Source organism: Vanessa tameamea, chromosome 14 (assembly GCF_037043105.1).
Source record: "Vanessa tameamea isolate UH-Manoa-2023 chromosome 14, ilVanTame1 primary haplotype, whole genome shotgun sequence".
Lineage (NCBI taxonomy): Eukaryota > Metazoa > Arthropoda > Insecta > Lepidoptera > Nymphalidae > Vanessa > Vanessa tameamea.
Window position 1 is genome coordinate 3,629,624 of NC_087322.1, and position 11,189 is coordinate 3,640,812.

The window sequence follows — 11,189 nt, forward strand, 5'->3', positions numbered from 1 at the left end:
CACCAAATTTATCTTTGTTTTATTTGGGTTCAGCTCTATAATTTTTCGATTAAATTATATGTTTCTAAACCATGTTTTTGTGGACTTATTATTTGTTAAACCATATTGTATATAAATAGACATATTATGTATTGAGAAATATTTTTTAAATAATGCATATACCTGTCATATCAAATCCACATATCGATTTTAATAACTTTTGACTTTTAAATATGTGCTTTAAAATTATATCGTAATTGTCTGGCATAATAATTTCTAAATATAGCTTGAAGTCATTTTTAATGTTTATGCATGCTTTATGTCTGTTATAGTTTTTATTAAGTAATTTTTTTAATGGTATAAGTTAGAGCTCTGACAATGGTCCATCAGATACTAACCGATAACCACTATGCATAGATATTGGCATCTTAAGAAATGTTAACGATTACTTATATCGCCAATGTGCCACAAACTTTGGGAACTGAGATATGATGTCTCTTGTGCCTCTTACACTGGCTTACTCAACCTTTAAATTGGACCACAACAATATTAAGTATTGCTGCTGTTGTATCAAGTTGTTTAGATTAATAATCTATTATCAAAATATACCAAATAAAACTATAATAATATAATCTATACTAATATATAAAGCGGAAGAGTTTGTTTGTTTGTTTGTTTAAACGCGCTAATCTCAGGAACTACTGGTCCGATTTGAAAAATTCTTTTTTTGTTGAATAGTCCATTTATAGAGGAAGGCTTTAGGCTATATAACATTACGCTGCGACCAATAGGAGCGCAGCGACAGTGAGAAATGTTGCAAAAACGGGGAAAATTATTCACATTTATGGACTTTCGATGCGTGCGCAGCATAAACGTTTTAAGTTACTCAAAAAATGTGTATGAAAGATATATTCCTCTTTTAATAATAAAAAAAAGTCCGTGACACTATACGTCTATTTGTTAAGAGTGTGCTAGCAGGCGGGGCGCGGCGGCGGATGAGGGGGAGGCGGGTCAGCCCCGCCGCCGCGCTCGCCACTCTCACCCGCGGGTGTAGTTCTGCGAAGTAACAATGCACATAACGACTTAAAAAAATTAACATTCTTAATAGTTAAATTATTTATCAAAATTAGGTTTTGTTATTAGCTTATTTGCTCATTATTTTTTATCGTTTAAAATCGATTACATTTAAATCATAATCTGCTGTAGTTTTAACTTACGATATAAGATAAAATTTCAATGAACATTCCTTCGTACTTTGCAAGTAAACAATTCAAACGTTTCACAGTATAAATAAGGTATAAAAATTACATTACACACATAAAAAAGTTCAAAATGGCGAGCGATACTTTCACCGATGCAGATTAATCATCACTGAGAAAATAAATTATATAATAAACAAATAAGCAAATAGGTGAATATCGTTTAAAATGACTACACAAATAAATTAGTGGTTCAATATTTCAAGTAATTTCTATTACGTTCAAGCATATTCAACACGGTTGTACTATAATCACCTTATGAAATAATAACACCAAAGGAGAAACAATCTAAACTTCTTATTGTTCGGTTTGTTTATCTTATTACGTTTAAGTTAATATTGTTTGTTTTCAACCGACTTCAAAAAGGAGGAGGTTATCAATTCGTCTGTATTTTTTTTTTTATATGTCTGTTACCTCATAACTTTTCACTGGATTTTGATAATTTTTTTTTGTTTGAAAGGTAGTGCTTTCCGTGGGGCCCCATTTTAATTTTATCCTGTTACGATGATGGTATCCTTTTGAAAACGATATAAGTCTTAAATGTGCATTATGTATGTGCGCGATAAATAGGTGAATAACTCAAAATTGTGCCAACCAATTTTAATGATTCTTTTTTTATTATAAAGGATATACTTCAAGGGTACTATGGTGAAAGTTTGGTAAGGTTCTGAGCATAGGATCCATGACAAAGTAACGGTACGGAAGGGAACGGAACAATTCTAAGGAGCACGTTAGCGATACTCGGCCGAATCTTTTAGAAACAAAAATTTTGACAAAAAAAAACCGACTTCAAAAGAGAAAAAAAATAATATGCTCTAAAAAGTAAAAAATAATTGCTTATTATTCTACAACTTAATAATCAAGTAACTTATTCTACTTACCAATATGTAGGTACGTTCTGTGTTTCCACGCAAGGAGATAAGTATGTACCTACCCACTTTAAATCTAACTTAACACAAACCTATGAATAACAAACAATGATCACAATATTTTTTATTTTACATAAAATGAAATTAAAAATATTTAGACTATTTAAAAGCCAGCAAAGTTATTACGATAACATATTATAGTTAAAATTATTGTTATTTTTGGAGGCGGTGTCAGCCAAGGTAGGTTTGTAAATATATGATATACTCCAAATTTGTAAATCTGGTCTATGGATAAATACACTTCTTCTTGATGTTTTTTTAAACCCTATACGTACATAGTGGTCCTATATAATGACAGAAAATTGGAATCAAAATTGAGTGTTTAAGCAAACATGTCTACCGTCAGGTATTACAATTCATGAACTTTTCTCCTAATCCAAGACAAAGAAAAGTCATTCAGATTTACTATTACATTTCCTGTTGAACGTTTTGTTTGTTTTGGCAGAGTATGAATTTTGTTTGTGATTTATTTATTTACAATTGACTCTTTCTTTTGTCTTACATCCAGATGTCGATACACCTGCATCGAATTGTTAACAAAAAAAATATTCGCAATCGTACACTATTGTACAATATTTCTTTTATGTTTAAGAAAAGGGTTGTCATAATTGACCGTATAACAATAAGCAATAAAAACACAGATGTTGGTAATTTATTTAGACAAACTTTACCGCTAATTTTAAGAGGAACTAGAGCAGACATTGTAAGGTCTTGCCTTAAAAGTTCACCGTTATGGAAATTTGTCCATACCTTAAAACTATCTACGAATATGAGAGCACATTTGGGGGGAGGAAGTACAAATTTTCCTTCAAAGTTACTTTTAATAGGAGATGGAAAAGTACCTCATTCTGAAAATAAAATTGAAATTGATCGCGATTTAGGAGAAAAAGTGACTAGCATAGAGGATTTAATATCAAAAGTTTACCCTAATATCGTCGAAATAGAAAATAAAGATTACCAATGGATGTGTCAAAGGGCAATATTGGCGGCGAGAAATAGTAGCGTTGACGAAATTAACAACCTAATTTTAACCAAACTTCCAGGCGATATAACTACCTACACATCTATTGATAATGTAATGGATCAAGAAGATGCTGTCCATTACCCGCAAGAGTTTCTCAATTCTTTAAACCCGAGCGGCCTTCCACCACATTCCCTGAAGTTAAAAATAGGTGCTGCGATAATTTTACTCAGAAATCTTAAACCACCAAATTTATGTAACGGGACCCGCCTTCAAGTAAAATTCCTTCGCAATAACGTGATCGTTGCAACAGTTTTGACTGGTCCGGCAGTTGGTCAAACAGTGCTTATACCTCGCATCCCAATGATTCCAAATGATTTACCTTTTAATTTTAAAAGAATTCAATTTCCCATTAAGTTATCTTTTGCCGTAACCATTAATAAATCACAGGGCCAAACATTTAAACACGTAGGAATCGATTTACGTCAAGACTGCTTTTCACACGGCCAACTATATGTCGCGTTGTCAAGATCGGGTTGCGGGCAAAATCAGTATGTTCTTCTACCACAAGAAAATAAAACTAAAAATATAATCTAGGCTGAAGTACTGTAAAAAATATTATTAAATCTTATTGACGATTATAATAACAAAAACCGACGTGAGCAATCAAAATCGTTTGAATCATGATAGTGTTTCCGACAACTACGCGAACGAAGTCGCGGGCACAGCTAGTATAGAATAATATTTGAATGAGGACAAAAAAAACTTAATATTTTATTGACTAACCACTACTATACTCTCAGGGGCAATTGGTGAAATATTTATTAGTATTCTTCCTTAGTGCTGGTTTGGTTTGGTTGTGTTTCATAGGCTATGTCACCTTGTTTGATTATATAGAGACAATGGACTTGAGAAAATAAAATATAATTTGTGTTATATATTATTAGTTATTATTTTATAATAAAAAAAAATGTAGGCATAAATTACTTTCACCTGAGGTCTTGCACTTTAATAAATGTGTTCTATTTTTTTTTCTGATAATCTGTCACCCCAGTAATAATTTAAAAATGATTGTTAAAATATTCAATATAATGAGTGGAACTGAAACAAAATAAAAATGGTATAGTTTTAATTTGTGTTGTTGCATTAATTTCATAAATATCTAAGTTTTATGGTGTATATTACACTTTATAATATAAGTATAAATAAATCACAAACTGATGGTGTATCCACATTTTTAAATTGAATATTTAGTTTTAATATTATAACAGTGGTAACTTTAGAAGGCAACATCAGTTTAATTATAGAAAAAAAGGTCAAAAAGACTGTTTATCAAATTTATAGACAATTTGATCTATAGTTACTTTTTATAATGTTGGAAAATAATATGGTCATCAAGTAAATCACCTATAAACTTTTTAATTATATTAGTTTATGGATTTAGAACATTGTATATTTGTAACCCTATTTGGGTTACACAGTGAAAACAATAAATGTTTTATTTAATATTAGAGTTTAAATTGATATTAGAATAATAGCAATTACTAATTAATTATATTACAATTTACAATTGTAGCAATAATCCAATGTTTACTTACTTCTTGTAACTGTTCGTATTGATCTTACTAAATTTAAAACTTGGTATTTCATTGAAGACTGGTCTTCAAATCCTTGATTTCGGTTATTAGCACCCCATCCCACTGAAAGTAAAAATCTTGTAAATAGTAGTACTATGTTTATTAAATTAAATAATTAAACACATCAACAAATTTATAACAAAAAAACCAGCCTGAAGCCTTCATAAGATTAATTTTAATATTTGTTATACTTTAAAATTTTATATGCAACAGATGAAAGGTTATAATTTACTTTTTTGCATAAATCTTTCCTCATGGAGAACGCAGACGGCATTTAAGCATAGCAAAGAAGCTTCAAATAGGTTCCACAATGTAAGCATTTTAATAGTATATAATTAATTGATCATATAATTATCAAACTTTGATGTAAATAAGAATTAAGAAGAGACAATTGTTTTGACTTTTGACAGTAATTTAAGTATGACAAGACACGAATTTCTGTAAAGTTGTCTTTTATCGGATACTTGTTGGAATCTAAAATAATGTTTTAATATTTTTTGTAGTTATTATTTTATCTTGTCCTTATAAAAGATTCTCAATACATATATTTTTTCCTTATAAAAGATTTTCATACACAGGAACATACTATACAAAAATTTTATTTCAAAAGTCATCTATTGGCAAAAGACAAAACTGTATGAGAAAAAGCTTTTGCTATTATCTAAATGGAAAATTAAAAAAAAGAATGTCATACATTTTTTTTGTTATTTTTGCTTTCAAATATTATGAATTCTCAATTCTCTCTTAATCTTTTTTTGTTTTCTAAACAAACGTAGTGATTGTAAACTCCTTATTTACTTAGGTTAACTTTATATATTTTCCTAACCTAGTAAGTACTAACACTTTATTTATTTTTTTAATGATATATAATATTTGTTTTTGCTATATTATCTTTATAGTGATATAGGATAATAGGGCATTTTACAATGTATTTACAGAATTGAATGCTTTTTACAAAAAAAAAATGGATTCACAAACTAGGGATATTTGTGAACATCAATCTGTATCAAACGACGCAGCTTTGTTACAACTTAAAGATAATTCTGAGGGCTATTCTGTGGATAATATAAAAGATAAATCAAACGAATTAGAACCAACAACATCTTCAAGTACAAATGAAATCTTAAGTAATCCTGAAAATACTCAAAACAGTAATCTTAACACAACAATAGATCCAGAGCCATATAAAAACTTTCACTTAAAATTATATGCAGAAGATAAAGGTCCCAAATGGTACCCTGTCAGAGGTAAAATAGTTACACCACCAATTATCACAAAGAATCTGCCAGAAGCATTTAAGTTTATGCCTATATTTGGAGCACCTAAAAGTAGGCTTGAATTGCAAGATTTTCAGAATGCCAAAGTTAGAGAATATGTGGGATGTGATTTAGGTGATGAAGAATTTAACAAACTTGCATCTTACTGCAGGTAACAAATATATTTGTAATCATTTAATATTTTTTATTTAAATGGAATGTAGATTTGTAAATAAAGCGACCACACAATAATGTATATTTGAAATTTAACTTACACTAATATTAATGTGCCACAAAACATGGGAACTAGAATATTATGTTCTTTTCGCATGTAATTAAACTGGGTCATTGACCATTTAAACCAGAATAAAACCATACAAAATGATGTAATTTGATTTGGATTGATATTTGAGTGAGAGGTTAGAATCTAACACCAATTGTAGGAAAATCTAGTAACAAAATAATTCAAAATAATTTAAAAAACATTATTACAATTTATGATATTAAATATTTTTTATCATGTAGGCATTTTTGTTTTGCCATTTACAAGAATACTTTTATTTTAGTCCTATGCATTTAAAAACTGGAGCTGAATTAGTAATGCCAACCACTTATCCAACACAAGGCCCATTACCAGATAAAAATGTGGATAATCTAGATTTAGATGGAGCAGGTGAAAATCTTTGTATTGTAAAGAAGTTGAAACTTAGAATCGAAAAAGATGTTAATAACCACTATACAAGAAAGCTTAAGTACAGAGGTGTTCGAGTTATACCACCATCGCTGGTAAAATACATTTTGTTGTTTTTTAAAAATTTTTCAATGAATAAGCTGAAATTTTATTGTATGCTTTCCCTAAAGAAATTACTCATATTGTAATACATTAAATCACATATGCAATGACATGTTTATTTTGCCACAGTCATCAATCACAAAAATTGTATCATTGTAACAAATTGAAATTAAAAGAAAATCTGTTTTTTTTTTCAAAGATCATACTACGTATGATTTTTTAGCTAAAAGCTCTCATGTGTCTCCAATTTTTTTTTATTCTGATCAATTGGCTATCAATTGAGTATAATTTTTTTTTTGTAGGATGATGACTACAAAATTCCTCTAACACCTTTGGAGCCCGGTAAAGACCTAGTATTTCATATAAGGGTATATCGGCCCTTCTACTGCAATGGAAGATTTAGAAATGTAAGTTTTACAAGGCTTTTTTATTTCATGAAAATTATAGAAATGTTATAGTACCATATAATGCCACTGCTGGGCTCAGGCATACTTTGGAGGTCCATGATATAAATTATAAATGAATTAATAATATGAATATTCAATGGTCACTTTTAACTACTGGGTCCTTTCGACTCAATCATTATCATGTGTAATATTTATTGCATGTCACCTTTTAATTTTAGATTGGCTATTTTTCCTACAGGCCTCGAGAGAACGATTTAGCAGATTATTTTGTGTATGCAATGATAACAAATAATCCCCTCATGTCGGTTCTTAAGGGTTAAGATTGTATTGATTGGAAATGTATTTAAATTAATATGGAATTACCGTTTCAGAACACCCGCCATTCGATATTTAGTAACGAATTAGTGCTGTTGGGCAGACACAAGTTGTCGGTGTTGCGCGACCACATCGTGTGCGCCAACGACGTGGGCATGCGAGTGGACGTCTCAGAGAACCCGGACGATCTGCCCACCACCTCCGCCAAGGTACACTATAAGATAAACTATTTCAGTAGTAATATTATGTAATTTTGAAATAATCCGAAACTTGTAAAAATATGGTATGTATGTATATATAATTTTTCATTAATTTAAATTTTTAGGGTCATTAATCATAATATATTAATATTCAAATTTAAAACTCCGTATCCTATCATGACGCGCCGTATTAAAAAAAATATTGAACTAGAGTAAATAATATATAGGATTATATTTATAACTTTTGTACCCATTTCTAGAGATTCCGTGTTAAGAGCGTATATGTCGGATTAGTGGTTTTCACGAGATTTTTTAAAGGGATTGTTAGCCAAATATTTATCAGTTACTTAACAAAAAATGAAGTACAAAAGTTTAGACTCTTATTAATAGAATATATTGAAAAAAATCCTTAATAAACATTACTGATATTTGACAAATTATTTGTTAAAAATGCATGTTTTCAATAATTTTATAATTAAAACTTTTGTATAGTGTTTTTTTTAATTAACTGATAAATACTTGGCTTAAAATTCCTTTTAAAAAGTCTCGTAATAAAAGCTAATCGCTCGCGGTATAAGCGCTCTTAAATCTGTAAAATTTAATCACTCACGAGAGTACGTACATAGTACTTATATAATTTTTTGGTTAGTCCAGATATATTTTGTATATTATTGTATATCTATTGCAGGAAGTGTTCCCGTCTGGTTTCCTGTTCATAAATAATGTATTTTATGTGGACATGCGCAAGGGATGCGTCGACTACTCAAAGCCCATTCGCGAATGGGCCGTCAAGAGAGGCTTAGGAGAATTTCCCCACAAAGACATGACCGAAGTGACGTTAGACCAAATCGTCATTAGACTCGGCCATCCAGATGTAAGGAGTAATTAGAAATATAATGTTATTGATATTTAGTTTCAGACAGATGAGTGAAATGAGGTACAGTGTCATGTAACTTTTCCGTTCTGAGAAAAATGTTTTAATCATTTTATTTACCAATAGACGTTGTGGAGACTCCTCATAAACATCTTTTAGTTTTGGCTATAAATTTGATGTGCTATCATAGTTTAGCAAAAGCAAAGACACGATTAGACATTTTGGTATGATAGCAATTTTGAATATTATCCAGTGGATTGATGCCTACTTCAAAGCGGCAAAGATAAATGACGCCAATTTTGATGTTTGTGAGTTAAAAAAAAAGATTAACATGGATATATTTTTAACAAGAGTAGTATAAATTCATTTTGGTATATTGATTCCAATATTTATTTTTCTTCCCTCTAGTAGAACGTGAAGTTTGTGCTAATGTTAATGCAGTTTATACATATAGCTTAAGATATTAGAAATTTAAGAATATATCCATCATGATCTTAAGCATAGACTACTATAATAAATAAAAATAGTCAAAGTTCCTTCGACCCTATCGTCGTCCTCCGGCGAGTCCGGGCGAGGGGCGGCTGAGTGGTTAGTAACGGCAGTGCGTGGCAGGTGTACGTGCACCAAGGGCGCTGCGAGCACCCGCTGTCGGTGTCGCGCGTGCGCGTGCTGCGCGCGGACGAGTGCCGCGCGCGCTGGCCGGCGCACGGCGCGCTGTCGCACAACCAGACCGTGTACTGCGCCACGTGCGCGGAGTTCGGCGCGCGCTGGATCGTGACGGGCTGCGAGCGCGTGCCCTTCGACCCCGCCTTCTTCTGCGACACGTGCCTCAAGCTCTACCTCTACCGGGACGGCAAGAAGATCTGCTCCTTCCGCGCCTACTCCTACCGCGGCAACGAGCTCAACCTCCTCAAGCCGCCCGGCTGAGCGCGTGCCGTGGCGTCTGCTGTCATAGTTATCTTACGCCGACTAATTTTGTTAAAATTCATTTTTTAGGACTGATAAGAACTATGATTTCTATCTATGTATCTTCAGAGACCTAACGTGAAGACGTAGATCAGTTTGCAGTATTTCATTGTTTCTTTAGTTATCTTGATAAGATCGTGTGTTTACATTCGGCTCGTTGCCATGTAAGTTTATTGTAATAGTTAATAAGCTAATGTAAATAAAGTACGACGTGTATATTACACTTGAAAATTAGAATAATTGTTAACACTAAAATAAGAAGATTTTTTATCCTGTGATATGAAATAAATAGTTACACATTATTAAGCGATTGATTAGTTTTTATTTTTCAAAAATGGCTATAATTTATTGTCCTACAAATTGATAGGCTTACACCCAAATTGCACCGATTTAAGAAAATTTTAAATATCTTAATCGGGTAACTATTTCTCTTTATCAGATCTTAAAAGCAAAATTAAAAAAAAATCTGACTTGATGTAGCACTAGAATGATCATTTAGATGAGAGGCATTCATGCATCATAGAAATCAATAAAAAATGACTAAGTTTTAGAATAAAGTACTTAGTAGTAAGTTTTTTTTTCTGCAAATATATAAATAAACTTATCACATGTCATATCATAGTTTAATGTATTGTTTTTTCTGTCTGCTTATTAGGAAACAGCGAAAAAGTAGTCTCAGGCACACTAAGCACGATCGTCAATCACACATACTTTTATTGCTCATTTATCGATATCGAAAGTTGCGTGGAGATTGCACTGGTCGTTGGATTCTACATTATTTATTGATATTGAAATCACTTTTTTTCTATTTCTTTTTATATTCAAATTAAAAAAAAAAAAAAATAATAATAATTTTGAGTTCATTCTGTTGACCGTTGAGGAGTTCCTTTACGATAAAATACATTCTTGTCGGAATTGTACTATAGTGTAAAATATCAACTCCATTGGATTAGAAGCAGTGATTCTAATTTAGCCTACAAGATTTGACCAAAAACGCATTGAAAGGTAAACTAAAGCTTGTAACAAAACTAAAAATATAAGTTTATAGTCGATATTTTGTTGATTGGTGTTGCTTATGTCGTAAACAAGCTTTCGAATTAACTTAAAAAGCATCGTTATGCTTCTGATTGTTATTAACAATGCTAAATCTATAAAATTTAGTAACACTTTTAAATGTGCAGATCCATAGCTACGCCAATGTTACGAAGAATGGAGATGGTAATAAGTTTAATCGGTAAAAAATTGGTCGATGGTCCAAGTTACGCTGGTTAAGCATCCAGTAAATTAATTAATCGATGACGAGAGGGCTTTGATCAATTGCAGTGCATGAAAAATCTACACGCAAACTTATGATCGTTTGTCCAATGTTACCAGTCTCATTGTTGGCCTAACGGTTTAGCGTAGACTCAATAAATAGAGTATTTATTTAAGGTTTTATTTAAAATTTCTGTAAACAAGTGAAATTTCTTGCAGAATTTCAAATTCCAGAAGTACAAAGTATCTATTAATTTGACTTTATAAATTTTAGATCTTCCTGTCAGTAATAATAATTCAACGACTCAGACTAAACAATAACATTGTGCGTTTTTTGTAACTAACTGCTACGGTTGATT

At 31.2% G+C, this 11,189-nt stretch overlaps 2 protein-coding genes across 2 annotated transcripts; one reads left to right on the forward strand and one right to left on the reverse strand.

Moving 5' to 3' along the window:
* Positions 1-4,036: 4,036 nt before the first annotated feature.
* Positions 4,037-5,141, reverse strand: LOC113398579 (immediate early response 3-interacting protein 1). The gene is made up of 3 exons (XM_026637380.2): positions 4,998-5,141; positions 4,727-4,828; positions 4,037-4,229 (listed from the first exon to the last, which is right to left on the reverse strand). Exons 1-3 carry the CDS (start codon positions 5,083-5,085, stop codon positions 4,174-4,176), a joined length of 246 nt encoding a protein of 81 aa, XP_026493165.1. The 5' UTR covers positions 5,086-5,141; the 3' UTR covers positions 4,037-4,173.
* Positions 5,142-5,657: 516 nt separating this feature from the next.
* Pbp49 (PSEA-binding protein 49kD) lies at positions 5,658-9,890 on the forward strand. Its single transcript, XM_026637574.2, has 6 exons — positions 5,658-6,193; positions 6,588-6,807; positions 7,117-7,221; positions 7,593-7,745; positions 8,425-8,610; positions 9,223-9,890. Exons 1-6 carry the CDS (start codon positions 5,730-5,732, stop codon positions 9,535-9,537), a joined length of 1,443 nt encoding a protein of 480 aa, XP_026493359.2. The 5' UTR covers positions 5,658-5,729; the 3' UTR covers positions 9,538-9,890.
* Positions 9,891-11,189: the final 1,299 nt, after the last annotated feature.

What these genes read in the sequence shown, in the direction of transcription:
- Pbp49 (XM_026637574.2), top strand. Translation starts at nt 5,730, where the DNA reads ATGGATTCACAAACTAGGGATATTTGTGAACATCAATCTGTATCAAAC. An exon ending in AAACTTGCATCTTACTGCAG is followed by an intron (nt 6,194 to 6,587) that starts GTAACAAATATA and finishes CTTTTATTTTAG; the next exon opens with TCCTATGCATTTAAAAACTG. An exon ending in TTAGACTCGGCCATCCAGAT is followed by an intron (nt 8,611 to 9,222) that starts GTAAGGAGTAAT and finishes AGTGCGTGGCAG; the next exon opens with GTGTACGTGCACCAAGGGCG.
- LOC113398579 (XM_026637380.2), bottom strand. Translation starts at nt 5,085, where the DNA reads ATGCTTACATTGTGGAACCTATTTGAAGCTTCTTTGCTATGCTTAAAT. An exon ending in GGAAAGATTTATGCAAAAAA is followed by an intron (nt 4,829 to 4,997) that starts GTAAATTATAAC and finishes TTTTACTTTCAG; the next exon opens with TGGGATGGGGTGCTAATAAC. An exon ending in AATACGAACAGTTACAAGAA is followed by an intron (nt 4,230 to 4,726) that starts GTAAGTAAACAT and finishes ATTTTGTTTCAG; the next exon opens with TTCCACTCATTATATTGAAT.